The following is a 27,213-nucleotide window of genomic DNA, read 5'->3' as shown; positions in this document are numbered from 1 at the left end:
TTTGCAATCTTGCTACGATTTTAATCTTTTTGATGAGGTGGGATCGTAAAATCGTGTGATTTTATGATCCGAATCGCGATTTTGACAACCTTGCCCACAAGCACATAGAACATCACATATAATAACAGCTATGCAACTGCCAACTCAAAATTCATTACAAATGGCTATCAATACAATTAGAGCAGCCATCTAAATGTACATGAAAAACAAAACTTAAACAGGCCAATACTGCCAGGTAGTGGTGGTTCAAATTTCAATGGCAAGTATCAAGTATATCAAGCCCTACTTATAGCTTTGTCTATGATAGAAGGAAAAACTTATAACAACAATGGAAGCAAGAGTATTTCATGATAACCAACACGTTAATTTTGAAGCTTTCTCTATCTCAATCCAGGGCCATCCATCTTCTTTCCTGACCAGCCGTCCCAAAGTAATTCTATTGCATGAGGCCATGCAACTAAACAAATTGACGATTGGTACACAGGAACATTTCATGACTATTCACCAACTCCAAGATGTTGCTAGCCCATCAATACTAACAGCAAACCTGACAAATACACCATGCCAGTTTTCTTTTTCAATTAACTTGCCGGTAAATTACGCATGCAATGGATGTAAAAGCTGCTCATACTGTTCGACCTCCAGATAGTTACAGATAAACCTTTTGGTTTTTAAAATTTTTTGTCATAACATACTCAAAATTGAATGTCAGCATTGAGCGGCCTACATTGGTATCTTGGAGCAAAAAAAAGTATTTATCTAGGAAATTGTCTTGAATAAAGTGACCCTTGGCATGCTCTCTCTCTCATATCCCAATTTCCATTTACTACAGATAGGAGATATCTTGGAACCCACATACCTTCAGCATTACAGCAAGGTTGGAGTAGCCTGCCAGGTCTTTCACTTGTAAGGAGCAAATATGATTGATGAATTGTGACCACCAAACCCAAATGAATTAGACAACGCTGCCTTAATGTTCAGTCTCTCTTTCTTTGGGCCCACCAGCACATTTTTATCCTGAATTGATATGTTGACATCATTAGATAATCCTGTGCTCGATTCATCATGGTTAAAGAACACATAATGGCAAGGAATATCACGATATAAACAAAAAGTCACAAAGGATGCAGTAGGCAAACATACCACCCCTTCATCTGGGTTTTCCAAGTTGACATTAGGATGAACCCACCCTGTTCGTATTGCCTATCATGAAGAAACACATGTCAAAAAGCATTAATCTGCTTCATGGGTTCGAATTATGCCAACCCAAGGAAAAAAGAAAAACAATTCAAATAGTCCTTTTGGGAATACTTTCCATTATGAGAATAAATTTATAAAGATTATAGGCTAAGTTATATATTGCACCCTCTAACTTTAACCAAAATTCAATTCAGTCATCTAACTTCACTTTCGTTCAGTTTAGTCCTAACTTTCACGTTTATTCATTTCAGGCCTCTCATTAGTCTCCATCAACAAAGCTCCATTAGAGACCCTCTAAAGCATGGATTTGGCAGAACAAAATGTCGTCGTTTAGAGGGTCCCTAACGGAGCTTTTTTTGACGGAGACTAACTGGAGGTCTGAATTGAATAAACTTGAAAGTTCTAGACTTGATTGAATGGATTATAGTTGGAGGACTAAATTGACTTTTGGTCAAAGTTAGAGAGTGCAATTTGAAATTTAGCCAAGATTATATTTCTTGAATTTAGAATCACCATATCAAGACATAAATTGTTTACCTGTATCGCTGCAACAGCTTCCACCGCACCAGCTGCCCCTAATAGGTGACCAATCATAGATTTTGTAGAATTCACTCTTAACTGTAGAAAGCAGAGATATTATCAGGTATCAGAATACAGTAATCTCATCAAGTATTTGAAATATGGTATCATCAAAAGCAAATGGCATAAAGAACAAACATTATGAATACAAGTTACCTCAGGATTCTGGCCAAAACATTGAAGAAGTGCTTGATACTCTTTTAGGTCTCCAGCTGGTGTGGATGTAGCATGTGCATTTATGTAATTCACATCTTCCCTAGATACCCCAGACTGAGCTAATGCCTTTTCTATGCAAAGGATAACGCCAGCCCCTGTTTTTGGAGGGATATTAGGGACATTAGTTAAGAATTTTAGAACCCAATTTTATGGAAGGATACAAGGTACAGAAGTGTTGATGAAGTCAGGATTTGCATATGGTTCCTTGCCCAAAATATTTAACAAAATGGTAACCAATTAAGAAGGTATTCTACTTAGATAAAAGCAAATATCACTGTTAAATTGAGGGGTGGAAATATGCATGAGTAAAAGAAGAATTCATAGCAATCCTGGATGTATTAACAGGGGATATGGTGCCAGTTTTGACAATTATGCAACTGATTTTCAGGTTTTATTGTCTTTCTGTGCCACAGCCTTTGCTATCAAAATTGTGGACATAAAGCAGCAATTCAGGTGGTCAATTTGGTGAACTACAACTCACTTTATGAGGAGTTAGTAGCAACAAAGTATATTTACAGTATCATATAAATTAGTTTAAAAATTATTATGACAGAAAAGAACTCAGGAAGAGTAGAATAGATGCAGGAAATAAGTCCAATGTACATGCTCCCTCAAGAAAAACTATTAAAGAAATGCAACCTTTTCAAGGGTTGAAATTTAAGTACCAAAGAGAAGGCATGTTACCATCAGGATGTGGTTCAGTCACGTGATAAGCATCACAAGTGAAGCTTCCACCAAGAAATTCTGCATAGATATTTGCACCTCTCCTCTGCAAAATCAGAAATCAGCTGGCAGAGTTATTTACAAAAAAGAAACATGATATCACAGGCTATACAAAGTAATGATTGAGCTTCACTGATCACCACACTTTAGAAAGCAAGAAAATATAGAATTAGAAATATCAGTTCATGAAAATTCAGAGGAAGCAGAGGATAACAAAATAAAAAGTCATCTAATTCACACTAGTAAAATGAATACCAGTGGATATTCCAACATGAAAAAGTGATTTGATATAACTTGAAGAAACTAGAGGGACAACAGAAATGCCACTGAAAGTGGGTCAAGGAACACAATGGCTGGTAATCTAAAAGCAAATGAGGCCTGGAGAATAACTGACAGGCTTAAAGGGAAATGCCTACAGACATATAGGACATGGACTTTATTGAGTTAAGAGTTAAAAAAAAAAAAAAAATCTAATTCACACTAGAAAATGAATACCAGTGGATATTCCAACATGAAAAAGTGATTTGATATAACTTGAAGAAACTAGAGGGACAACAGAAATGCCACTGAAAGTGGGTCAATGAACACAATGGCTGGTAATCTAAAAGCAAATGAGGCCCCAAAGAATAACTGACGGGCTTAAAGGGAAATGCCTACAGAAATATAGGACATGGACTTTATTGAGTTAGAGTTAAAATACCTTAGCATGCTCTAATTCTTCTAAGAGCAAAACCCCGGCTCCTTCACCCAAAACAAATCCATCACGATTCTGTTGAATAACAAAAATCAGATGTTATGGTAACACACATGAACTATACCAAGAAACTAAAAAACAGGATTTAGACCTTGTTTATCTTCCCTCAATCAACAATCAAAGAAATGAGTGTAATATCTTTAGAAGAATTGCTTAAAGTTCAATTAGTATAGAAACTCAGATCTAGAGTATATTTGCTATCAGTATAAGAGCCATTGACAACATATAATAACAAGATATTATGAACTTAGCTTCCTATTTCTATTAGAAAATAGAAAATTAAATTCACATGATCCATAATGTCGATAATCAACAGTTTTGGATAAGTTAACTGAAACATGATATAAAGTTCTCAGATGTAAACAATGACAAAAGAAAAAAGAAGATATGGAAGCAAAAGGATTATTGATAACACACACTGTCCCAAGGGCGCGATGCTTTTGTGGGATCATTGTTCCTCTGGGAAAGTGCTCTGCATGCCACTAAACCTCCCAAGCCTGCACCAACAAGAAAATAATAGGTTATGTAAAATTCATGCTATAACAAGTAGGTGCATGCTAAGATAAAATCAGCATAGGTAAAGTAAAAAAGAGATACCAATAGGTATAATCATTGCATCTGAGCCACCAGAAAGCATCACATCCTGCACGACAATTTCAGAAGAAAACGCAACATATATTTAGATTTATTTTATTTTAAGTTTTTCTTTTCGAGGTTGCAACTTATCAACAAATCATTCTATGAAAATATGTAAAGACAAGACTAATATAAGAGATTCCCATGCTTTGTGGCTGAGAAAGAGTTGATTACAAGAAACTTACAGCTTCACCTCTAATGATATGGTTTGCTGCATTCATTATGCAAAAATTGCTTGTAGCACAAGCAGTAGAGATAGAATAGTTTGGCCCCATCCATCCCTGCAATTTGAATAAACAAATGAGCTGTTAAAAGGTTTAAGTCCCAACTTACAAAACCCATCAAGGTGTTTCACAAAGTTGAAAAAATAGTAAGTTGACCAGATCCATTGCAAGCATGGCAGAACCCATATTTGTAGTTGCAAATGGTGCGCAGAAAGGATTCATCTTCTTGTATGAGATCCTTAATGCTTCAATCGCATCATTAAAAACCTGTTCACAACACAAAACACAAGAACAAAGTAGTCAGTTACAATTGTTGATAAATTCCAGAATTAATATGCTTTCTCATCCTATCTGCAGGTCATGTAGTTTCATCTAAGGCTTTATACTTTGGATTCCACTTCCTGCCAAAAACCATTACAGCTAGAGAGACAGAAGACTAGCTTGAAAATATTCATTATTCCAACTCTAAGGCATGTGGCAAAAATCAGAACTTGACTTTAAGTTGCAAGTTCCACTGCATTAGGAAACCACAAAGGCAGCAGACATGACAATGACTTACAGATTTCATAAAGCTCTTGTTATCAATCAAATTGAATATCAGCCAATATTAGCTCTGGTTAACTTAATATTTTCAACCATGTTCCATTCTCATTATATACTGTATATCAAATTGCTGAAGGCTTGATGTTACCTTCATGCCACCCATTGCTGAGCCAATCAAAACTCCACATCTCGCTTTATCTAATTCATTCATTACATCTTCTGTAATTCCACCATCTGCCAAGGCTTTTTTCCCAGCAGTAAGCAAGTAAAGCATAAATTTGTCCATCCTCTTGGAAAGTTTTGGTGCAACCCATCCATCAGTTGAAAAAGACTTGATCTCTCCAGCAATTCTCTGGAGAAAAAGAACAGTAAGAATGCTAAGAATAAACTGCAGAGCAAGCACCAGAAGAAGAGAAATCTTAAATATAGTTTACCGTTGGAAATTGGGCACAATCAAAAGCCTCTATCTCACTTACGCCACTGACACCCTCAAGCAAATTATTGTAGAAGACATCTGGATCATGACCAAGTGGGGTCACCATACCCATCCCTGTCACAACTACTCGCCTTTGCTTTGTGACTGGTTTCTTTTTTGTTGCGACTTCCTTGGAAGGTTGCACAGCAACAGCCATAGCTTCCCCTAGAGTATTGATAAATGTGCAGTAGTTAGTACATCAGCAAAACTTTTCTATTTTAATGCTTTATCAAATAAGAGTCATGCCAAAGAATAAACATCAACATTAGGGTTTGAATTGATAGGACTGCCTCAAGCCTGCAACATTGACACTACTGAACCAATAAAAGTCAGAAGACGCTAGCAAGGCCCAAAATCTAATAATCATAAGTCTATTGCTGACAATATATTAAAATCAAGGTCAGTGTACCAGACTCAAGTAACCAACCCATTCAACAGACAGACACACACACAGCTGCATTATACTATGAATAAAAGAATGAACAGCCACAATGCTCCTGTACTTTGCAGCTCTAGAACTTCCATTTCATGCACATGATACACCAAGAAATGGTCTGATCTTAATTTTCTTCAGAATACTTGTAAAACATAAAATCTGAACGATCGCCACATAACATAAACTAGAAACAACCTAAGTTATGCAAATTCCCAATCCTAAGTCCAGGCATATCAATCCAACTGCAAAAGGCAGTACATGAATGAACCTCATTTGGTGAAATTAGTTCTCACCCAAAAAGTAGGGGAAAAATATATATTATAAAACCCTGTTAGTTTATCAATCCAACTGAAAAAAGCAGTACATGAATGAACCTCATTTGGTGAATTAGTTCTCACCCAAAAGAAGGGGAAAAATATAAAATATAAAACCCTGTTATTTTCTATTCCCCACTTTCCTATAGCTTTGGCATAAAAGTAATCCAAAGAACTCATTCAGCAATAAGCCAATCCTAAACTTAATTATTTGAATTCCTCATCTTTTCCTATTCTTTATTAGTTCTCAATGCAACCAAATGAAAAGTGAATAAAACCAAACTTCCACAGCACATGAAAAAAGGGGGAAAAACAAATTAATAAAGATGGAAAGAATCATTATTTCATTATCAAATCTACCTTCAAGAACATAGAAAAAACCCATTAAATTGAGATATTGGAAACAAACTGTAACGATCCAAGAAAAAACGCTAACCACATCTGCACTATACCTCAAAAGAACTAATCACAATTGAGACTCCTTGTAATTGTTAATAAAGCCTCGTTCAACCCAGTAAATACTCAATGTGGGACTCATCACACATCCACACACATCACACAATCAATCAAATTAGGAGCATCACAATCTCCCTGACTTAAATCCCTAACGTCCTCGTTAGGGTCCATTTGGGTAGTGTCTCTGAGCCCATATGGGATTATCGGGCTGGCTCTAATATTATATGTAATAATCTAAGGAAAAGCGCTAACCACATCTGTGTACTATACCTCAAAAGGATTAGTCACAATTGAAACTCTTTGTAGCAGTTAATAAAGTCTAGTTCAACCAAATAAATATTCGATATGGTACTCATCTCACCCACACACATCACACAATTAATCAAATTTCAAATTGGGGATCACACAAACAAAGCCGGAACAAATTACACACAAAATCTAAAACAAAATCCCAGATTTCCAATTCCATAAATAAAGAATAAAACAGAGAGAAGAATCAATGTTTAGTTAAGCAAAAAAAAAAAAAAGGAGAAGTTAATGAGGAATGAGGAGTACCTGAATGGACGGCTCGATTGAAACGGGTGTGTCTCCGATTTGAAGGAACACGAACATTGCTGGATCCGAAGAGAGAGGAAAAGGAAGCGAGGCAAGAAGTCATGAGGCCCTGAAAACTGGATCCAGGAAATCAAGTCCCCCTGGCTCTGCAATTCGGAGCTACATTTATACAAGAACACCCTCTTCCACCGACCCCATTTGCCGGCGACCGACATGCAAGCAGCCACAAGCCACGTGCACAGCGGAGATGTGACCGACATGCAAGCACCACAAGCCACGTGCACAGCGGAGATGTAACAGACGAGGCTGCAGCTATGTGAGAGAGAGACACACAAAGAAATATATATGTATATATGCAAACCACCAATGGAAGAAGAACAAGAACAAGAACAAGAAAACCGAAGAAAACCCAGAAGTTAAAATCGAAAACCCAGATGGAAAAAAGTAATTTTGAATGGATTAATGGAAAACGTCACTATTAATAAAACTGTGTTTCACTTAGGCAACTAGGTTTTATTTTTGGGCAGTAACCTAACTTTCTATCCAAGTTCAAGTTTCTCTCTTTAATGGAGTTTTCTCTCTCTACCCATTCTGTTCGATGAGCCAAATTGTTTTACAAACACTAGGCTTATGTGAAACACAGTTTAATCAGTGAATTTTTTGTCTCTCTGCTTTGTTATTGCTCAGAGTAACTGAAAAATAAATCACGAAGATGGGATGAGCTTTAAATTGAAATTATTACATAAGTTTGATTCTTTAATTAATAACAAAATAGTATTAATTTTTGGTCTTTTCGTTTAGTTCAGGAAAAGTTTTTGGATAAAAAATTTAAAATTCAATCTTCACCTACACTTAAAATTGATTGATGTTTTGATCTAATCTATATATATATATAACCGATTGAACCTCCTACAATTTTTCAAGTTACCCTATTTTTTATATAACCGATTGAACCTCCTACAATTTTTTAAGTTACCCTATTTTTTTATTTTAGATTTTATATCTTATATATTTATTATCTCTCTTTAACGTATAATTATTTTATCAAGTGTCACAATAGTTTAGTTTAAATAAAATTCTATTAGATATATGTTTCAAGAGTTTGAAAATTCTAATTCAACTAAAATTCTATAACAAAAATTTTAGTTTCACATCAACCGAGTGGTTTCTCTGTTAGAGCTCCAATTTGGGTCTAAAAATGTTCTAAGAACTTCAGTTATGTAAAGTTTCAGCCTCAAGATTTTAGAAATAAATCTGGGTCGCTCTAGGTGTGAACTTCAGCATCAAGATTTCGTCAAGTTTCAACTCCAATCTAGGTGTGAAATTTTGGGTTGATCAGGGTATGTGCAATCTTGTGTGTGAAATTTTGAATTTTTGAATTTTTCTGGTATGGAGAGAGAATAATCAATAATTAAATGGAATAGTAATAGATTGTTGAGGTAGTTGTTGTAAATTGTAAATTAGCAAAAATTGAAAAGTGGGATTTTTTTTACCAAATTTGACTATTGGAGTTGATTTAAATACTATAAGAAGAATTCGATGTTTATAGGAGTTTATTTTACTGCTAGGAGTCTCTTTTCCTCTTCTCTATGAATTTGAATTCCTTTGTCTTTTTCTTTTTCTTTTTTTCGTTGCAATTTTGTGCAATTTGAATTCTAAGACTGGCGAAAGAGCCACCTTCTATATAAAGAAGGGCCATTGCATTAAATTGTCTTTTGTGTGTTTGGCATGACTGAACAAGTATGAATTATATATATATATAGAGACATTGCCTTGTCTTGGTATTCCTACTATCGATGCCTTCAAAATTGTTGAAGATCTCAACAGTTATGGGTTAACAAGTACAAAGCTTGAACTAGTCCTAGTTACAAGATTTGTAGGATTACAAAGTTTGTAGTAAACAAGGATGAGTAGTAGAAGTAGGGTGAGTTCTTTCTCTAAGAAGGCTAGTTCTAAGGGAAAGGAAATCAGAAACCAAACTTGACTTCAGAAGCCCTAAGGGACAACCCCCCTTAAATAGGCAAAATTTTCGGAGTGAACAGTGTCATGAACAGTAAAAGTGAACAGTGATCTGTGAACAGTAATCCGTGAACAGTAATCAGTGAACAGTAATTAGTGAACAGTAATCAGTGAACAGTAATCAGTGAACAGTGTTTTTTCCACTTTTTGAAATAAAAACTTCTGAGCTTTTGGCTTTCATTTGGTCCAACTTGTCAGGAGAATCATGGCAAAAGACAAAAGGAAAGCATGCATGTCTTCCACCAAGCACTTGGATGCTTCATTCTTTTCTAAAAAGACTTCAAAGGTGGCATGGTTGGTCAAAAGGAAACATCATATCTTCACAACCATCATGGCTTGTGTCTTTCAATTCTGAATATTGTAATAGATGTATATATATATATATATATATTTATTTATTTAAATCAAATTTAACCAAAAACCTAGCCACCATACTCTCTCTACATCAATATGGTACCCGTTCTCTTTGAATCTCTATATATTATGCTTCAATCTCCATATTGCTCAAATCTCTCTACCATTTTTTTTATTTTTTCGTTCTAGGCTTATGGTTATGGGTACTTTTTGGCTATGATATAGTAGGATTTTGTTTGAATTTTTAGATTTTGTTGTATAAAACATTGCTGGAATTGTATTTGTTTGAATTCTTAATTAATTATATTAACTCTATGTTTGTTTTTTATTATGGATTTTTTAAATAAAAAAATTGCAATAATTTAGAATATAGTTTCTAGCTTTATACTCATACTGGTTTTATCTTTATTTTCTTGTGCATTTTTTTTCTTAGTGCTATTTGATTACTATTCTTAGTTGAGAAAAAGGTTGATGGACTTCCCATCAAAAAAAAAAAAAGGTTGATGGACTTCCCATCCAAAAAAGAAAAAAAGAAAAAAGGTTGATGGACTAATTATATAAGATTTGCATAGTATTGCTGAATTATGCAATGTCCTAAGCTTTTGGATTTTTGGTAACATAGTTACTGTCATGCTTTGTAAGGTCTAAATTTGCTGAATTATTTGATTAGTTGCCATTAATTTCCTATGTTACTTGCTAATTGGAAGAGTTATGGAAACAATCATATTTGGTCAAATATCTTTTGTTTTTAGTATGTTTAATCTTTTAGAATATTTGTATGGATCTAATCTCTAAACAATGAACAAAAGAGAATTAGAAATTTTCATAGAAAGCAAAACCCAAAAAGACACTGAATAAAGCTTGAAGATACAAGCATAATTATATATTATTTTGTTTACTTATTAAACCAAATGTAAGAGCATTTTATAATTATTGTAATATTTTACTCCATAATATTTGTATGTTTCTCATATTTAACGTTCTTATGTGATAAGATTTTGACAATTTTTCATAAGAAATGTTTAAACTACATCTTTCATCTGATATTGGAGCTAATTCAGCTTTCAAATAGTTGAAATTAGGAAAATATTTAAACTAGAACATTTTAACATTTGATCTAAAAGTTTTCCATGTATCGCACGAGTTAGCGACTAGTGATAAAGAATTATCATTAAAAATGGACGCTATAGGTTAAAACTCTCTCTAAAAAAAAAAAGTTCTGGAAAAATACATGCCGTACCAATGAAATATTGGGTTACCCAGGAGGTTTTTTTCATTGGGTTCCCCAGGAGGTTTTTTATTAGCTCCAAAAATTTCCTTTCTATATCAATCTAAAATTCTGTGTGGTCTTCTAGTCAGATAGCACCTTTTTGATTATTAATTATTACCTCAACCATCAGCCTATAAACGTCTTCCCTTCAGCATGCCACATGCTGCATCAAGTGATGGGAGATCTAAAAGCTAAAACACTTGGAAGTGCAAGATTTTAAGAGAAACAAAAGGAATGGGCTAAAAAAATAGATTAAAAAGAAAAAAGCAGTTACACATGCCAGTTCTTCATGTGCCCTTTTTGACTGTGCAGGGCTAATGTGTGCTCTTTTTTGAGAATTCAATAGTTACAATGGGGTATAGGGATTTGAACTTTGCACGTCTCCGTTGAGCTACACAGCTCTTTGGCTAATATGTGTTCAAACTATTGTTGCTTAGTTACTTTATGGGGTAATAACTCACAAGATTATCATGGATATTTTGGCTGATCTCAAGCAACATACTAGCAAGCACATAGAACATCACATATAATAACATCTATGCAACTGTCAGCTCAAAATTCATTACAAATGGCTATCAATACAATTAGAGCAGCCATCTAAATGTACATGAAAACAAAACTTAAACAGGCCAATACTGCCATGTAGCGGTGGTTCAAATTTCAATGGCAAGTATCAAGTATATCAAGCCCTACTTATAGCTTTGTTTATGATAGAAGGAAAAACTTATAACAACAATGGAAGCAAGATTATTTCATGATAACCAACACGTTAATTTTGAAGCTTTCTCTATCTCAATCCAGGGCCATCCATCTTCTTTCCTGACCAGCCGTCCCAAAGTAATTCTATTGCATGAGGCCATGCAACTAAACAAATTGACGATTGGTACACAGGAACATTTCATGACTATTCACCAACTCCAAGATGTTGCTAGCCCATCAATACTAACAGCAAACCTGACAAATACACCATGCCAGTTTTCTTTTTCAATTAACTTGCCGGTAAATTACACATGCAATGGATGTAAAAGTTGTTCATACTGTTCTACCTCCAGATAGTTCAGATAAACCTTTTGGTTTTTAAAATTTTTTGTCATAGCATACTCAAAATTGAATGTCAGCATTGAGCGGCCTACATTGGTATCTTGGAGCAAAAAAAAGTATTTATCTAGGAAATTGTCTTGAATAATGTGACCCTTGGCATGCTCTCTCTCTCATATCCCAATTTCCATTTACTACAGATAGGAGATATCTTGGAACCCACATACCTTCAGCATTACAGCAAGGTTGGAGTAGCCTGCCAGGTCTTTCACTTGTAAGGAGCAAATATGATTGATGAATTGTGACCACCAAACCCAAATGAATTAGACAACGCTGCCTTAACGTTCAGTCTCTCTTTCTTTGGGCCCACCAGCACATTTTTGTCCTGAATTGATATGTTGGCATCATTAGATAATCCCATGCTCGATTCATCATGGTTAAAGAACACATAATGGCAAGGAATATCACGATATAAACAAAAAGTCACAAAGGATGCAGTAGGAAAACATACCACCCCTTCATCTGGGTTTTCCAAGTTGACATTAGGATGAACCCACCCAGTTCGTATTGCCTATCATGAAGAAACACATGTCAATAAGCATTAATCTGCTTCATGAGTTTGAATTATGCCAACCCAAGATAAAAGAAAAACAATTCAAATAGTCCTTTTGAGAATACTTTCCATTATGAGAATAAATTTATAAAGATTATAGGCTAAGTTATATATTGCACCCTCTAACTTTGACCAAAATTCAATTCAGTCATCTAACTTCGCTTTCGTTCAGTTTAGTCCTAACTTCCACGTTTATTCATTTCAGGCCTCTCGTTAGTCTCCATCAACAAAGCTCCATTAGAGACCCTCTAAAGCATGGATTTGGCAGAACAAAATGTCGTCGTTTAGAGGGTCCCTAAGGAAGCTTTTTTGAAGGAGACTAACGGGAGGTCTGAATTGAATAAACTTGAAAGTTCTAGACTTGATTGAATGGAATTATAGTTAGAGGACTAAATTGAATTTTGGTCAAAGTTAAGAGGGTGCAATTTGAAATTTAGCCAAGCTTCTATTTCTTGAATTTAGAATCACCATATCAGGACGTAAATTGTTTACCTGTATCGCTGCAACAGCTTCCACCGCACCAGCTGCTCCTAATAGGTGACCAATCATAGATTTTGTAGAATTCACTCTTAACTGTAGAAAGCAGAGATATCATCAGGTATCAGAATACAGTAATCTCATCAAGTATTTGAAATATGGTATCATTAGAAGCAAATGGCATAAAGAACAAAAATTATGAATACAAGTTACCTCAGGATTCTGGCCAAAACATTGAAGAAGTGCTTGATACTCTTTTAGGTCTCCAGCTGGCGTGGATGTAGCATGTGCATTTATGTAATTCACATCTTCCCTAGATACCCCAGACTGAGCTAATGCCTTTTCTACACAAAGGAGAACGCCAGCACCTGTTTTTGGAGGGATATTAGGGACATTAGTTAAGAATTTTAGCACCCAATTTTATGGAAGGATACAAGGTACAAAAGTGTTGATGAAGGGAGGGAAGGAGTATGTGGGACAGCCGGCGGTAGGATGGGGAAGAGAGAGGGAGTTTTTGGGGGGGGGGGGGGGTGGTTGGTGGTGAGGGTGAGGGGTGGGGGAGGGAGAGAACTCATCTAATCATTTCTTATGCCTCCACCTGTTATGTAGGGTAGGAGAGATGCCACCTCAACTCCCACCTTTTGGTCTGCCTTCGTACACCTTTTGCCATCCCTCTATCCCTTCTAGTTTTTGCCCATCACCATACCCCTTACAACTATCCACATTGCCTTTTAAACCTTTTGTGCCTACACCTCCACTGTTACCCGTTATCTCCCTATACCTAAAACTGATACCAAACCAACTTCAAACCTTATTACCCCTCCATCTTCTTCGGTTCCCGGGGGGGGGGGGGGGGGGGGAAGTTTCCTTTTCGTATTGATGCAAAGTTTTTCTCTTTTTCTTTCAATGGTGGGCAACATGATTCGTATGCTATACATGAGAGCAGCCGGCATGTCAAGCACACTATTTGGCTAGGACGTAAAGGATTGGAGTGGATCCTTTCTTGTTTTGCTGATATTCGTGATTGGGTTTCGGAGAAAGTTTCCATTTGCAAACGTTTCCGGGAAAATAATAAGTCGTTGGAATTTTGTGGGAGGTCGAATAAGGCTGGTGTTTTTGTGGTCATAGCTGAATACTATGGTGGGGCTCGCCGAGGGTGTGTTATGATACCAGCAAGCTCCAACCGTGCAGGTTGGTCTTTGTTTCAAAGTGAGTTGAAGTATTTTTTCACTGGTGCTAAACCGGTTTCTTTGGCTGAAGTTTCATCCAAAAATGGTGGTGGTGGAGGTGGTCAGTCTGCTGGTGGTGACCAGAGTGGGAAACTTTTGTCTGCTTATAGTCATCAGCAAAAGTTCAGGAATTTTGAAAAATTTGGAGCAATTTTGGGGCAGAACGGGAATCCTGGATTACCTACAGTAAATGGTTCAGTTTTAAATGGAAAAGTTTCAATCATTAATGGCAGACCCACGCGGGCTGTTACTTTTAAGCTGACTCCTGCTTTATTGGCTTTGAGAGTGAGTAAACCTGAGGGCGAGAAACATTCTGTAACTTATATGGGTTCAAAGGTTCTCAGTTGGCCCAAGGCTTCAAGTGGCGGGCTAGAACCTATAAACCAATCTGGTGGGCTTGTCAAAGCCCATCTCGTGGAGACTGATTCTTCACTCAAGGGTACATTGGTCAAACCCATTCCTTTAATAGAGAGATACGATGGTCAACTTTCATGGGTATGAAGGGAGAGCTCGAGTGCGATGGAGGCTCCTAAGTCGCTGGTGACTATGGTGTCGCCAATGTCAGTAGCGGCACCGGTGATAGTGGCGGTGCCGGCGAGTACGACGGAGGGGTCTAGGTCCAAGTTTTCCAGTGTGGAGGTTGAGGGCAGAGAACCAGACTCCATTAGCTGGTGTTTTGAAGGATGGGTCAACGGCGAAGCTGATGGGACCTGGGTATGTTGTTCCTTCTGATCTTCGACATCAGGGAGCTGCCCAAAACTCTTTTTCTCCTCTGTTGGGTCTGGGTAGTGAGGAGGGTCTCTGTTTTGGAGAGAGAGATGACTCCATGATGGTTTCAGGTGAGAAGGGAGAAAAATGGAGCCATTTGGATGGGGTTGAGATGTTACAGGTAGGGCCTGAGCATCCTCTGCTGCAGTGGAAGCACAGTGAAGTTAATCCTAGTGGTTTATTTCATGGAAAGGAAGAGAATGGTTCTTTGGAGTGCTCACCTTTATCTAAATGGGATCCCAATGATCATAAGGAGTTGGAGGTGATCTAGGAAGGTGGTGAGGGAGAGGTTCGAGGGTCAGCGGTGAAAAACTCAAAATGGGTTTGTAGCCTGATGAAAAATTTCTGTAGAATTGTGGGGTTTCCAATTGTTAAGCACGAAGATCAATGCCTGGCTCTATTTCGTCTTCTTGAACAAGATTGTGTTGATGTTGTTAGTGTTGGGTCTTCTATAGATATTGTGAACTCTAAGTAGAAAGGGCTTAGGGAACTCAAAGGTTTGTTTTCTTCCATTAATTATGATGGGGTAGCATCTAAGGGGAGGAACAAAGACCTCTCACTAGGTAAAGGGGCGATTACCAGTTTTAAATGAGTTTACGGCTGCTATCTTGGAATGTTAGGGGATTAAATAATCCTCAGAAGCGAGAGGTATGTAAAAATCTTCTCAAGGAGTAGAAGTGTGATATAGTTTGCTTTCAAGAAACTAAGCTGTCTTCTTTAAATTCTTCTGTTGTTCGGAGCCTTTGGGGTAGTTCGTTCCTGGATTGGGTTGTTCTAGATGCAATCAATACAGCAGGGGGGGTGTTACTGGTTTGGGACAAGAGAGTTTTTGAAAAAGTTGATTGTGCTGTTGGTCTGTATTCTGTTAATGTGTTACTGAAAGGGGTTGCAGATGATTTTGTATGGGCTTGTTCAGGAGTGTATGGGCCTAATGAGGATAATTTGCGAGGTGCTCTGTGGGAAGAACTTTCAAGGATGCACTCCAGGTGGAATACGGCTTGGTGTGTCTTTGGGGATTTCAATACCATTCGATACCCGAGTGAGAGACTTGGTTGTGAGGCTTTTAGTCCAGCTATGTTTGCTTTTTCAGACTTCATTGAGGCTAATTACCTTGTGGACTTACCCCTTGAAGGGGCTTCGTTTACTTGGTTTAGAGATTCGAGGTCTGCTTGTATGTCAAGAATTGATAGAACCTTGGCATCGGTGGATTGGGTAGATCACTTTGGAAACATGTCTCAAAGGGTACTCCCTCGGGTAATTTCTAATCATTGCCCTCTTTTGGTGGTGGCGGGTAATGTTAAAAGAGGTTGGAGTGCCTTTAAGTTCAAGAATATGTGGTTGAAAGAAGAGGGTTTTGTAGAAAGGGTTCGGCATTGGTAGAATGGGTATTGCTTTTCGGGTTCTCCTAGTTTTATTCTGGCTCGTAAATTAAAAGCACTTAAAGAGAACTTGAAAAAATAGAATAAGGAGGAATTTGGGGATCTGGCCTTTAGGAAGAAATGTCTTTTATCTGAATTGCTGGGTTTGGATGCTAGGGAGGACTTGTTTGATCTTTCTCAGGATGATCAATCTCATCGTATTCACATTAAAGGAGAGATTGCTCATCTTGCCTCTTTGGAGGAGATTTCTTGGATACAAAAGTCCCGGATTTTATTTGTGAAGGAGGGGGACAATAATACTCGCTTCTTTCATCGGGTTGCAAACTCCCATAGAAGAACTAATCATATTCGGGGTATAGAGGTGGATGGAGTCCTCTATGAGGATGAAGAAGAGGTGCAGTCTAAGGTGGTCAATTTTTATCAGAGGTTGTACACTGAGTTAGTTTCTTGGCGCCCTTCTATGGACGGTTTAAAGTTTACTAGAATTGAGGAGGATGAGCGGCTTGAATTAGAGAGGGATTTTTCTAAAGAGGAAGTGGTAAAGGTTCTTCATGAGATGGAGGATGATAAAGCCTCAAGTCCTGACGGTTTCACTATGGCTTTTTTTCAAAAATGCTAGTGTAGTGGAAGTAGATGTCATGGCATTCTATTTGCATAGGAGCTTAGAGTTTGAACGGTCTCTAAATGCTTCTTTCTTATCTCTGATTCCCAAAAAAAATAATGCTGTAATTATCAAAGATTTTAGGCCTATCAGCCTAGTGGGCAGTGTGTATAAGCTGTTGTCTAAGGTTTTAGCTAACAGATTGAGGCGGGTGCTGGATAAACTTATTTCGGAGTCACATATTTCATTTGTTGGTGGCAGACAGATTTTGGATTCAGTGCTTATTGCTAACGAATGTTTAGACAGTAGACTGAAATGTCATACTCCGGGGGTGGTGTGTAAGCTAGACATTGAGAAAGCATACGATCATGTGAATTGGGACGCTTTGTTTTATCTGTTGGGAGGATGGGCTTTGGGGATAGATGGAGGAGATGGCTAACGACTTGTGTCTCTATCGTTCGCTTCTCAGTTCTAGTTAATGGATCTCTTGCTGGCTTCTTTGGTAGCTCTGGAGGTCTCAGACAAGGCGATCATTTGTCTCCCCTTCTCTTTCTGTTGATCATGGAGGTTTTAAGTCGTATCCTGAAGAAAACTGAGGAAGGGGGTTTCATTCAGGGTTTTCATGTGAGTCCTGTTAATTCTACTGGTATCCAGGTTTCTCATCTCCTATTTGCTGATGATACCATTCTTTTCTATGATGCCTCTAGAGAGTAGATTCTTTCTATTAGGCTAGTTTTGACTTGTTTCCAAGCCTTTACTGGTCTAAAGGTGAATGTGGGGAAAAGTGAAATTATCCCTATTGGGGAGGTGCGTAACATTCAGTTTTTGGCTATATCCTTCAGTGCAAGGTGGGCAGTTTGCCTATGATTTACTTGGGTATGCCATTGGGTACTTTGTACAAAACAACCTCTATTTGGAATCCGATTCTTGAGAGGATGGAAAAGAAGCTTTCAGGCTGGAAGCAGCTTTATTTGTCAAAAGGTGGTAGACTCACCTTGCTGAAGAGTACCCTTTCAAGCCTTCCGACATATTACCTTTCCCTTTTTACCATCTCTAAAGCTATGGCAACTAGATTGGAATGCATCCATAGGCACTTTTTGTGGGGTTCATCAGTTGAGTGTTTCAAATATTCTTTAGTGGCTTGGGAAAAGGTTTGCTTACCGTGTGAGTTGGGTGGTTTAGGAATTCGGAAGTTGGTGCCTTTTAATTAGGCCCTACTAGGGAAATGGCTTTGGAGGTATGGCCATGAAACCTCGCATCTATGGCGAAGGGTCATTGCCATGAAATATGGGGAAAGAAAAGGGGGTTGGTGCATTAGAGCTTGTAGTAGGGCTCATGGTTGTGGGTTATGGCGGAGTATTAGTGAAGGTGGGGAAACTTTCGCTAAGCATTTCTCTTTTGTGCTGGGGGATGGTTCTCGTATTCTTTTTTGGCATGATAAGTGGACTGGTAATGTTCCTCTCAAAATTCTTTATCCTCAATTATTTTTGTGTTCAGCTAATAAGAAGGCATGTATTTTTGAGATGTTAAGCCCTCCTATGGGTGATAATGACTGAGTGTGGAGTTTAAGTTTTCGCAGGAACTTCAATGATTGGGAGTTGGCGGCTTCCTACTCCTTTCTTCATTTCATCTAAACCCGAATTCCTAGGGAAGGAGGGTGTGACAGACTTTGTTGGGATCTTAATGGCAGTGGAAAGTTTGATACTCGGTCCTTTTATCATAAGATTCGAAATGCAGCTCCTTCCATTTTCCCTTGGAAAGGAATTTGGAAAGTTAAGGTTCCTAAAAGGGTGGCTTTTTTTATGTGGACAGCAGCCCATGGTTAAATTCTAACTTTGGATAACCTTATGCTTCGTGGTCGCCCTTTGGCAAATCGTTGTTGTTTGTGCTGTTGTAATGCGGAATCTATGGATCACCTGTTACTTTTTTGTCCAATAGCTCATTCTTTGTGGATGTATATGCTTCGGTTGTTTGGGATGGAATGGGTTATGCCAGGTTCAGTTGTGGACTTATTATTTTGCTGGTATCATTAGCTTGAGAAGCATAGCTCAGATATTTGGGATTTGGTTCCAGGATGTTTAATGTGGACTATTTGGACTGAACGGAATCGATGGTCTTTTGAGGATGAGGAGAAAACTGTGGTTCAGTTATTAGAGTATTGCCCACGGACCCTCTTCGATTGGTCTCGTTGTTGGGGCTATTCGGATTGTTCTACCCTTTTGGATTTTCTTTCATCTATTAGTATAGATTAAGGGCTGCTTCTGTCTTTTTGTTTCTTTTTTCCTTTGTTCACTACCGTGAATTTTGTGTGTTTTTCTTGCTATTCTTTTATTAATAATATTCTCTTCTTACTTATCAAAAAAAAGTGTTGATGAAGTAAGGATTTGCATATGGTTCCTTGCCCAAAATATTTAAAAAAATGGTAACCAATTAAGAAGGTATTTTAATTAGATAAAAGCAAATATCACTGTTAAATTGAGGAGTGGAAATATGCATGAGTAAAAGAAGAATTCATAGCAATCCTGGATGTATTAACAGGGGATATGATGCCAGTCTACCAGGGAGTATAGCTTAGTGGAGTTTTGACAATTATGCAACTGATTTTCAGGTTTTATTGTCTTTCTGTGCCACAGCCTTTGCTATCAAGATTGCGGACATAAAGCAGCAATTCAGGTGGTCAATTTGGTGAACTGCAACTCACTTTATGAGGTAGTTAGTAGCAACAAAGTATAGGTGCCGTATCATATAAACTAGTTTAAAAATTATTATGACAGAAAAGAACTCGGAAGAGTAGAATAGATGCAGGAAATAAGTCCAATGTACATGCTCCCTCAAGAAAAACTATTAAAGAAATGCAACCTTTTCAAGGGTTGAAATTTAAGTACCAAAGAGAAGGCAAGTTACCATCAGGATGTGGTTCAGTCATGTGATAAGCATCACAAGTGAAGCTTCCACCAAGAAATTCTGCATAGATATTTGCACCTCTTCTCTGCAAAATAGGAAATCAGCTGGCAGAGCTATTTACAAAAAAGAAACATGCTATCACAGGCTATACAAAGTAATGATTGAGCTTCAATGATCACCACTCTTTAGCAAGCAAGAAAATGTAGAATTAGAAATATCAGTTCATGAAAATTCAGAGGTAGCTGAGGATAACAAAATAAAAAGTCATCTAATTCACACTAGTAAAATGAATACCAGTGGATATTCCAACATGAAAAAGTGATTTCATATAACTTGAAGAAACTAGAGGGACAATAGAAATGCCACTGAAAATGGGTCAAGGAACACAATGGCTGGTAATCTAAAAGCAAACGAGGCCCAAAGAATAACTGACAGGCTTAAAGGGAAATGCCTAGAGACATATAGGACATGGACTTTATTGGGTTAGAGTTAAAATACCTTAGCATGCTTGAAATTTCATTGGTAGTTGAGGATAACAAAAAAAAAAAAAAAATCTAATTCACACTAGTAAAATGAATACCAGTGGATGTTCCAACATGAAAAAGTGATTTGATGTAACTTGAAGAAACTAGAGGGACAACAGAAATGCCACTGAAAGTGGGTCAATGAACACAATGGCTGGTAATCTAAAAGCAAATGAGGCCCCAAAGAATAACTGACAGGCTTAAAGGGAAATGCCTACAGACATATAGGACATGGACTTTATTGAGTTAAGAGTTAAAATTTGTTAGCATGCATGAAAATTCGGAGGTAGTTGAGGATAACAAAATAGAGAAACATCTAATTCACACTAGTAAAATGAATACCAGTGGATATTCCAACATGAAAAGTGATTTGATATAACTTGAAGAAACTAGAGGGACAGCAGAAATGCCACTGAAAGTGGGTCAATGAACACAATGGCTGGTAATCTAAAAGCAAATGAGATCCCAAAGAATAACTGACAGGCTTAAAGGAAAATGCCTACAGACATATAGGACATGGACTTTATTGAGTTAAGAGTTAAAATACCTTAGCATGCTCTAATTCTTCTAAAAGCAAAACTCCGGCTCCTTCACCCATAACAAATCCATCACGATTCTGTTGAATAACAAAAATCAGATGTTATGGTAACACACATGAACTATACCAAGTAAGAAACTAAAAACAGGATTAAGACCTTGTTTATCTTCGCTCAATCAACAATCAAAGAAATGAGTGTAATATCTTTAGGAGAATTGCTTGAAGTTCAATTCATATAAAAACTCAGATCTAGAGCATATTTGCTATCAGTATAAGAGCCATTGACAACATATAATAACAAGATATTATGAACTTAGCTTCCTATTTCTATTAGAAAATAGAAAATCAAATTCACAAGATCCATAATGTTGATAATCAACAGTTTTGGATAAGTTAACTGAAACATGATATAAAGTGTAATATGTGCATTTTGTATGGACCGCAGCCTTGGTGAAATGTCTGACAATTGACAATTTAAGGAAAAGAAAGGTTTGCATTTTGGATTGGTGTTGTAAAAGTGAAAGTGTTGACCATCTATTCCTTCATTGCCCGGTTGCTTCGGAGCTGTGGGATATGGTTTTTGGTTTATTTGGAGTTTGTTGGGTCATGCCAATGTCTGTTGTTAGGCTTTTTGCTTGCTAGCAAGGTCGTTTTGGTCGCCATCGTAATGGAGATATTTGGAAGGTCGTTCCTCTTTGTTTGATGTGGTGTATTTGGAAGGAGAGAAATAATAGGTGTTTTGAAGACATTGAGCGTTCCATGCCTGATCTCAAGCTTATATTTTTCCAAACCTTACTTGACTGGTTCTCTGTGTGGAGAAACCAACCTTTTTCTTCTATTTTGAATTTACATGACTTTTGTAATGTTCGTTTTTGATTTATTCACCCATGTATACTCCCTATGTACTTGGGTGTCTCTCTCTATTTGATATCAATGAATCTTTATTACTTATAAAAAAAAATGATAAAAAGTTATCAGATGTAAACAATGACAAAAGAAAAAAGAAGATATGGAAGCAAAAGGATTATTGATAACATACACTGTCCCAAGGACGTGATGCTTTTGTAGGATCACTGTTCCTCTGGGAAAGTGCTCTGCATGCCACAAAACCTCCCAAGCCTGCACCAACAAGAAAATAATAGGTTATGTAAAATTCATGCTATAACAAGTAGGTGCATGCTAAGATAAAATCAGCATAGGTAAAGTAAAAAAGAGATACCAATAGGTATAATGGCTGCATCTGAGCCACCAGAAAGCATCACATCCTGCATGACAATTTCAGAGGAAAACACAACATATATTTAGATTTATTTTATTGTAAGTTTTTCTTTTCAAGGTTGCATCTTATCAACAAATCATTCTATGAAAATATGTAAAGACAAGACTAATATAAGAGATTCACATGCTTTGTGGCTGAGAAAGAGTTGATTACAAGACACTTACAGCTTCACCTCTAATGATATGGTTTGCTGCATTCATTATGCAAAAATTGCTTGTAGCACAAGCAGTAGAGATAGAATAGTTTGGCCCCATCCATCCCTGCAATTTGAATAAACAAATGAGCTGTTAAAAGGTTTAAGACCCAACTTCCAAAACCCATCAAGATGTATCACAAAGTTGAAAAAATAGTAAGTTGACCAGATCCATTGCAAGCATGGCAGAACCCATATTTGTAGTTGCAAATGGTACGCAGAAAGGATTCATCTTCTTGTATGAGATCCTTAAGGCTTCAATCGCATCATTAAAAACCTGTTCACAACACAAAACACAAGAACACGGTAGTCAGTTACAATTGTTGATAAATTTTAGAATTAATATGCTTTCTCATCCTATCTGCAGGTCACGTAGTTTCATCTAGGGCTTTATACTTTGGATTCCACTTCCTGCCAAAAACCATTACAGCTAGAGAGACAGAAGACTAGCTTGAAAACATTCATTATTCCAACTCTAAGGCATGTGGCAAAAATCAGAACTTGACTTTAAGTTGTAAGTTCCACTGCATTAGGAAACCACAAAGGCAGCAGACATGACAACAACTTACAGATTTCATAAAGCTCTTGTTATCAATCAAATTGAATATCAGCCAGTATAAGCTCTGGTTAACTTAATATTTTCAACCATGTTCCATTCTCATTATATACTGTATATCAAACTGCTGAAGGCTTGATGTTACCTTCATGCCACCCATTGCTGAGCCAATCAAAACTCCACATCTCGCTTTATCTAATTCATTCATTACATCTTCTGTAATTCCACCATCTGCCAAGGCTTTTTTCCCAGCAGTAAGCATGTAAAGCATAAATTTGTCCATCCTCTTGGAAAGTTTTGGTGCAACCCATCCATCAGTTGAAAAAGACTTGATCTCTCCAGCAATTCTCTGGAGAAAAAGAACAGTAAGAATGCTAAGAATAAACTGCAGAGCAAGCACCAGAAGAAGAGAAATCTTAAATATGGTTTACCGTTGGAAATTGGGCACAATCAAAAGCCTCTATCTCACTTACGCCACTGACACCCTCAAGCAAATTATTGTAGAAGACATCTGGATCATGACCAAGTGGGGTCACCACACCCATCCCTGTCACAACTACTCGCCTTTGCTTTGTGACTGGTTTCTTTTTTGTTGCAACTTCTTTGGAAGGTTGCACAGCAACAGCCATGGCTTCCCCTAGAGTATTGATAAATGTGCAGTAGTTAGTACATCAGCAAAACTTTTCTATTTTAATGCTTTATCAAATAAGAGTCATGCCAAAGAATAAACATCAACATCAGGGTTTGAATTGATAGGACTGCCTCAAGCCTGCAACATTGACACTACTGAACCATTAAAAGTCAGAAGAAGCTAGCAAGGCCCAGAATCTAATAATCATAAGTCTATTGATGACGATATATTAAAATCAAGGTCAGTGTACCAGACTCAAGTAACCAACCCATTCAACAGACAGACACACACACAGCTGCATTATACTATGAATAAAAGAATGAACAGCCACAATGCTCCTGTACTTTGCAGTGCTAGAACCTCCATTTCATGCACATGATACACCAAGATATGGCCTGATCTTAATTTTCTTCAGAATACTTGTAAGACATAAAATCTGAAAGATGGCCACATAACATAAACTAGAAACAACCTAAGTTATGCAAAATTCTAAATCCTAAGTCCAGGCATATCAATCCAACTACAAAAAGCAGTACATGAATGAATCTCATTTGGTGAAATTAGTTCTCACCCAAAAAAAAAGGGGGAAAATATAAAATATAAAAACCCTGTTAGTATACCAATCCAACTGAAAAAAGCAGTACATGAATAAACCTCATTTGGTGAAATTAGTTCTCACCCAAAAAGAAGGGGAAAAATATAAAATATAAAACCCTGTTAGCATCTATTCCCCACTTTCCTATAGCTTTGGCATAAAAGTAATACAAAGAACTCATTCAGCAATAAGCCAATCCTAAACTTAATTATTTGAATTCCTCATCTTTTCCTATTCTTTATTAGTTCTCTATCCAACCAAATGAAAAGTGAATAAAACCAAACTTCCACAGCACATGAAAAAAGGGGAAAAAAACAAATTAATAAAGATTGAAAGAATCATTATTTCATTATCAAATCTACCTTCAAGAACATAGAAAAAAGCCCATTAATGTAAAACAAAATCCAGAACAAATTACACACAAAATGTAAAACAAAATCCCAGATTTCCAATTCCATAAATAAAGAGAAAACACAGAGAGAAGAATCAATGTTTAGTTAAGAAAAAACAGGAGAAGCTAATGAGGAATGAGGAGTACCTGAACGGACGGCTCGATTGAAACGGGTGTGTCTCCGATTTGAAGGGACACGAACATTGCTGGATCCGAAAAGAGAGGAAAAGGAAGCGTTGGAGGCATAGTACTGATTGCAAGGCTCGAAAGCGAGGCAAGAAGTCATGAGGCCCTGAAAGCTGGATCCACAGAGAGAGGAAATCAAGTCCCTCTGGCTCTGCAATTCGGAGCTACATTTGGACAAGAACACCCTCTTCCTCCGACCCCATTTGCTGCCAAAGAGTCGCTTGTTGCGGCTGTACGTGGAGGAGCCCAACATGGAAGTGCACGTGGATTGGTCCCCTCCGCACGTGACCGACATGCAAGCAGCCACAAGCCACGTGCACAGCGGAGATGTGACAGACGAGGCTGCAGCCATGAGAGAGAGAGACACACACACACACACAAAGAAATATATATGTATATATGCAAACTGCCAATGGAAGAAGAACAAGAACAAGAAAACAAAAGAAAACCCAGAAGCTAAAATCGAAAACCCAGATGGAAAAAAGTGATTTTGATTATATGGCGATGAAAAAGGCTGTAGGAGATGTTAATCTAGATGATGAAAATGAGAGAGAGAGAGAGAGAGGCATAGAGAAGAACGGCAGTGAGAGTAGTTGGCGAAGAAGGAGAGGTCACATTCGATTGGTTATATGGAAGGAAGCGTAGTAATCTATAGCAGGACAAGTAGTCAAGAGTATTTGGATTAGGAAAGCGTTTGAGACGCCAAGTTTTTGATTTTGTGCAATCGGAGTCGTCCTCGCAACAGACCGACAAGCACTCTCTCTCTCTCTCTCTCCTCTCTCTAAAGTCTCTACTCTATTATACTCCCTACAAAAGAACAAATAAATATATTAAACGAAATAAAATTTAGAAGATCTCTGACCAGAAAAAAAGAAATGGAAAAAAAAAAAAAAAAAAACAATCTAACAATATTTTAAATTTTGGTATATTTTTATTTTTAAGTAAAAACTTTTAAATTTTGGTATACTTTTTCAAAAATATCACGTTTATACCAAGAGCACTCCTCTTCTTCCACTTCTTGAAATGAAATGACAATATTGTGCATGATTTAGAGATGATACGAATTGTTAGCTTAATCGGTAAAGTTTATTGTCGTCAAAAGTAATGTTATAATTACAAACTATTATGTATTATTTTTATAAATTATTAATGTGGCTAATTTTTACAAGTTCTTATATGGGTTTCACAACTAATATAACTTTTTTACTTATCAATAATCATTCACCAACCATCATGTACCTTTGGCATAATACACTAATAACCAATTGACTTCTTAGTTTAATGATAAAAAACAATTATTATGTAGTATATATATATAAACTTGCATATGTTTATAAAGGAAACATTTAAAGTTTAAATATCTCTCTACTAACTATTAAATTATTATTTTTTCAAATGTCCCCTCCATCAACTATCAAATTATTATTATTTAAAAAAAAAAGGAAAAAAAGATATGATGCCAATTAAAAAATACTATCTCAACGTGGCTGCTATGCTATACCTATCACAGTTTTCCCTTATAAAGTAACTCGAGTATAAAGGGGGCAAAATCATATACTAAACATACTCTAATTGTTGAAATATAAATTGGAAGGCTCTTAATGAGATTGAGTATTTTTTTTTATTACTGCTAGTCAAGTGTAGAACTATTAAGGGATTTAAAGGAGGGGATGAGTGTGCTCCAGTTAACTTGACTGGTAAAGTTTTTTATAGTTGAATTAGAAATTTAAGTTCAAAACCCTATCAATACCAAAAATCAACTAGTGTTTTAATCTGATAATATGAGCAATCATCATAAAGTTAACAGCATAGGTTTAAATTTTACCATATCTCTATATAAAAAAATTTAAAAAGAAAAGAAAAGATAGGAGGGATGCCCTTGGATTTTTATTTTTAATCTTATATGTTAATAGGATTTACAATAAGGATCTATTTGGATACCGCTTATTTTGCTGAAAACACTATAGCAAAATAATTTTTAAAAGTGTGAATAATGTCGTGGGACCCAGAAATGCATGGTTATGCGCGTTTTTGCTTTTTTGGCTGAATTGCGAACAGTGTCGTGAGACCCAATCAAAAAGGCAAACGCAAACGCACGCTAAATAAAATTGAGAAAAGTTTCAAAAAATTCAAAGTAGTCCTATTTGTGACAAGTAGTCCATTCCGAAACAAAAACAATATATATATATATATATATTGTATCAAAAGTCAAAACAAATCTTTTGCTCAAAAAAAAAAAAAAAAGTCAAAACAAATCTCTTATATAAAAAACTTTTTGCTAAGGGAAAATAAAAAAGAAGATTTTTGCATTATAATTATGTGCTTGTTATCAAACTTTGGTTGTTTGTTTATTTGGGATCCAATTTAAAAGTTGGGACTTTGATATTTGAATATTTGAATATTTTTCTGTTGTCAAACGCCACTTAAAGGACCGTCTAGGTGTTTGGTAAGATGACTTTATAATTGAGTATTATTATCAATTATATATTTTCCATCTTTGTAATAAATTCTTAATTTAAAGAATTAAATATCAATTTACTGAACATATAGTAGTGAA

General features: G+C 36.6%; 2 protein-coding genes across 3 annotated transcripts; both read right to left on the bottom strand.

The window, feature by feature from the left end:
* Window positions 1-128: 128 nt before the first annotated feature.
* Window positions 129-7,784, bottom strand: LOC126705581 (3-oxoacyl-[acyl-carrier-protein] synthase II, chloroplastic-like). Its single transcript, XM_050404654.1, is given in 15 exon segments — window positions 129-547; window positions 860-1,017; window positions 1,144-1,203; window positions 1,738-1,818; window positions 1,936-2,090; window positions 2,680-2,764; window positions 3,419-3,487; window positions 3,890-3,969; window positions 4,070-4,115; window positions 4,294-4,389; window positions 4,489-4,599; window positions 5,024-5,227; window positions 5,310-5,515; window positions 7,112-7,236; window positions 7,238-7,784. Coding segments are annotated over 14 exon segments (1,569 nt in total). The 5' UTR covers window positions 7,372-7,784; the 3' UTR covers window positions 129-547; window positions 860-900.
* LOC126705580 (3-oxoacyl-[acyl-carrier-protein] synthase II, chloroplastic-like) lies at window positions 129-25,446 on the bottom strand. 2 transcript variants are annotated; one of them, XM_050404653.1, is made up of 14 exons: window positions 24,618-25,446; window positions 23,285-23,490; window positions 22,999-23,202; window positions 22,464-22,574; window positions 22,269-22,364; window positions 22,045-22,090; window positions 21,865-21,944; window positions 20,835-20,903; window positions 19,764-19,848; window positions 13,096-13,250; window positions 12,898-12,978; window positions 12,304-12,363; window positions 12,020-12,177; window positions 129-547 (listed from the first exon to the last, which is right to left on the bottom strand). In XM_050404653.1, the coding sequence occupies exons 1-13, from the start codon at window positions 25,006-25,008 to the stop codon at window positions 12,061-12,063; spliced, it is 1,701 nt and encodes a 566-aa protein (XP_050260610.1). In that variant the 5' UTR covers window positions 25,009-25,446; the 3' UTR covers window positions 129-547; window positions 12,020-12,060. The 2 variants fall into 2 exon arrangements, with proteins under 2 accessions (XP_050260610.1, XP_050260609.1); XM_050404652.1 differs by lacking the exon at window positions 129-547 and adding an exon at window positions 11,254-11,708.
* Between the last annotated feature and the right edge of the window lie 1,767 nt (window positions 25,447-27,213).

The sequence above is a fragment of the Quercus robur genome, chromosome 11 (assembly GCF_932294415.1).
Source record: "Quercus robur chromosome 11, dhQueRobu3.1, whole genome shotgun sequence".
Taxonomy (NCBI): domain Eukaryota; kingdom Viridiplantae; phylum Streptophyta; class Magnoliopsida; order Fagales; family Fagaceae; genus Quercus; species Quercus robur.
This window is presented reverse-complemented; position numbering and strand designations above follow the sequence as displayed.

What these genes read in the sequence shown, in the direction of transcription:
- LOC126705580 (XM_050404653.1), bottom strand. Translation starts at nt 25,008, where the DNA reads ATGGCTGCAGCCTCGTCTGTCACATCTCCGCTGTGCACGTGGCTTGTG. An exon ending in TGCAGCCATTATACCTATTG is followed by an intron (nt 21,945 to 22,044) that starts GTATCTCTTTTT and finishes TTGTTGGTGCAG; the next exon opens with GCTTGGGAGGTTTTGTGGCA. An exon ending in AAAACCCAGATGAAGGGGTG is followed by an intron (nt 12,178 to 12,303) that starts GTATGTTTTCCT and finishes ATATCAATTCAG; the next exon opens with GACAAAAATGTGCTGGTGGG.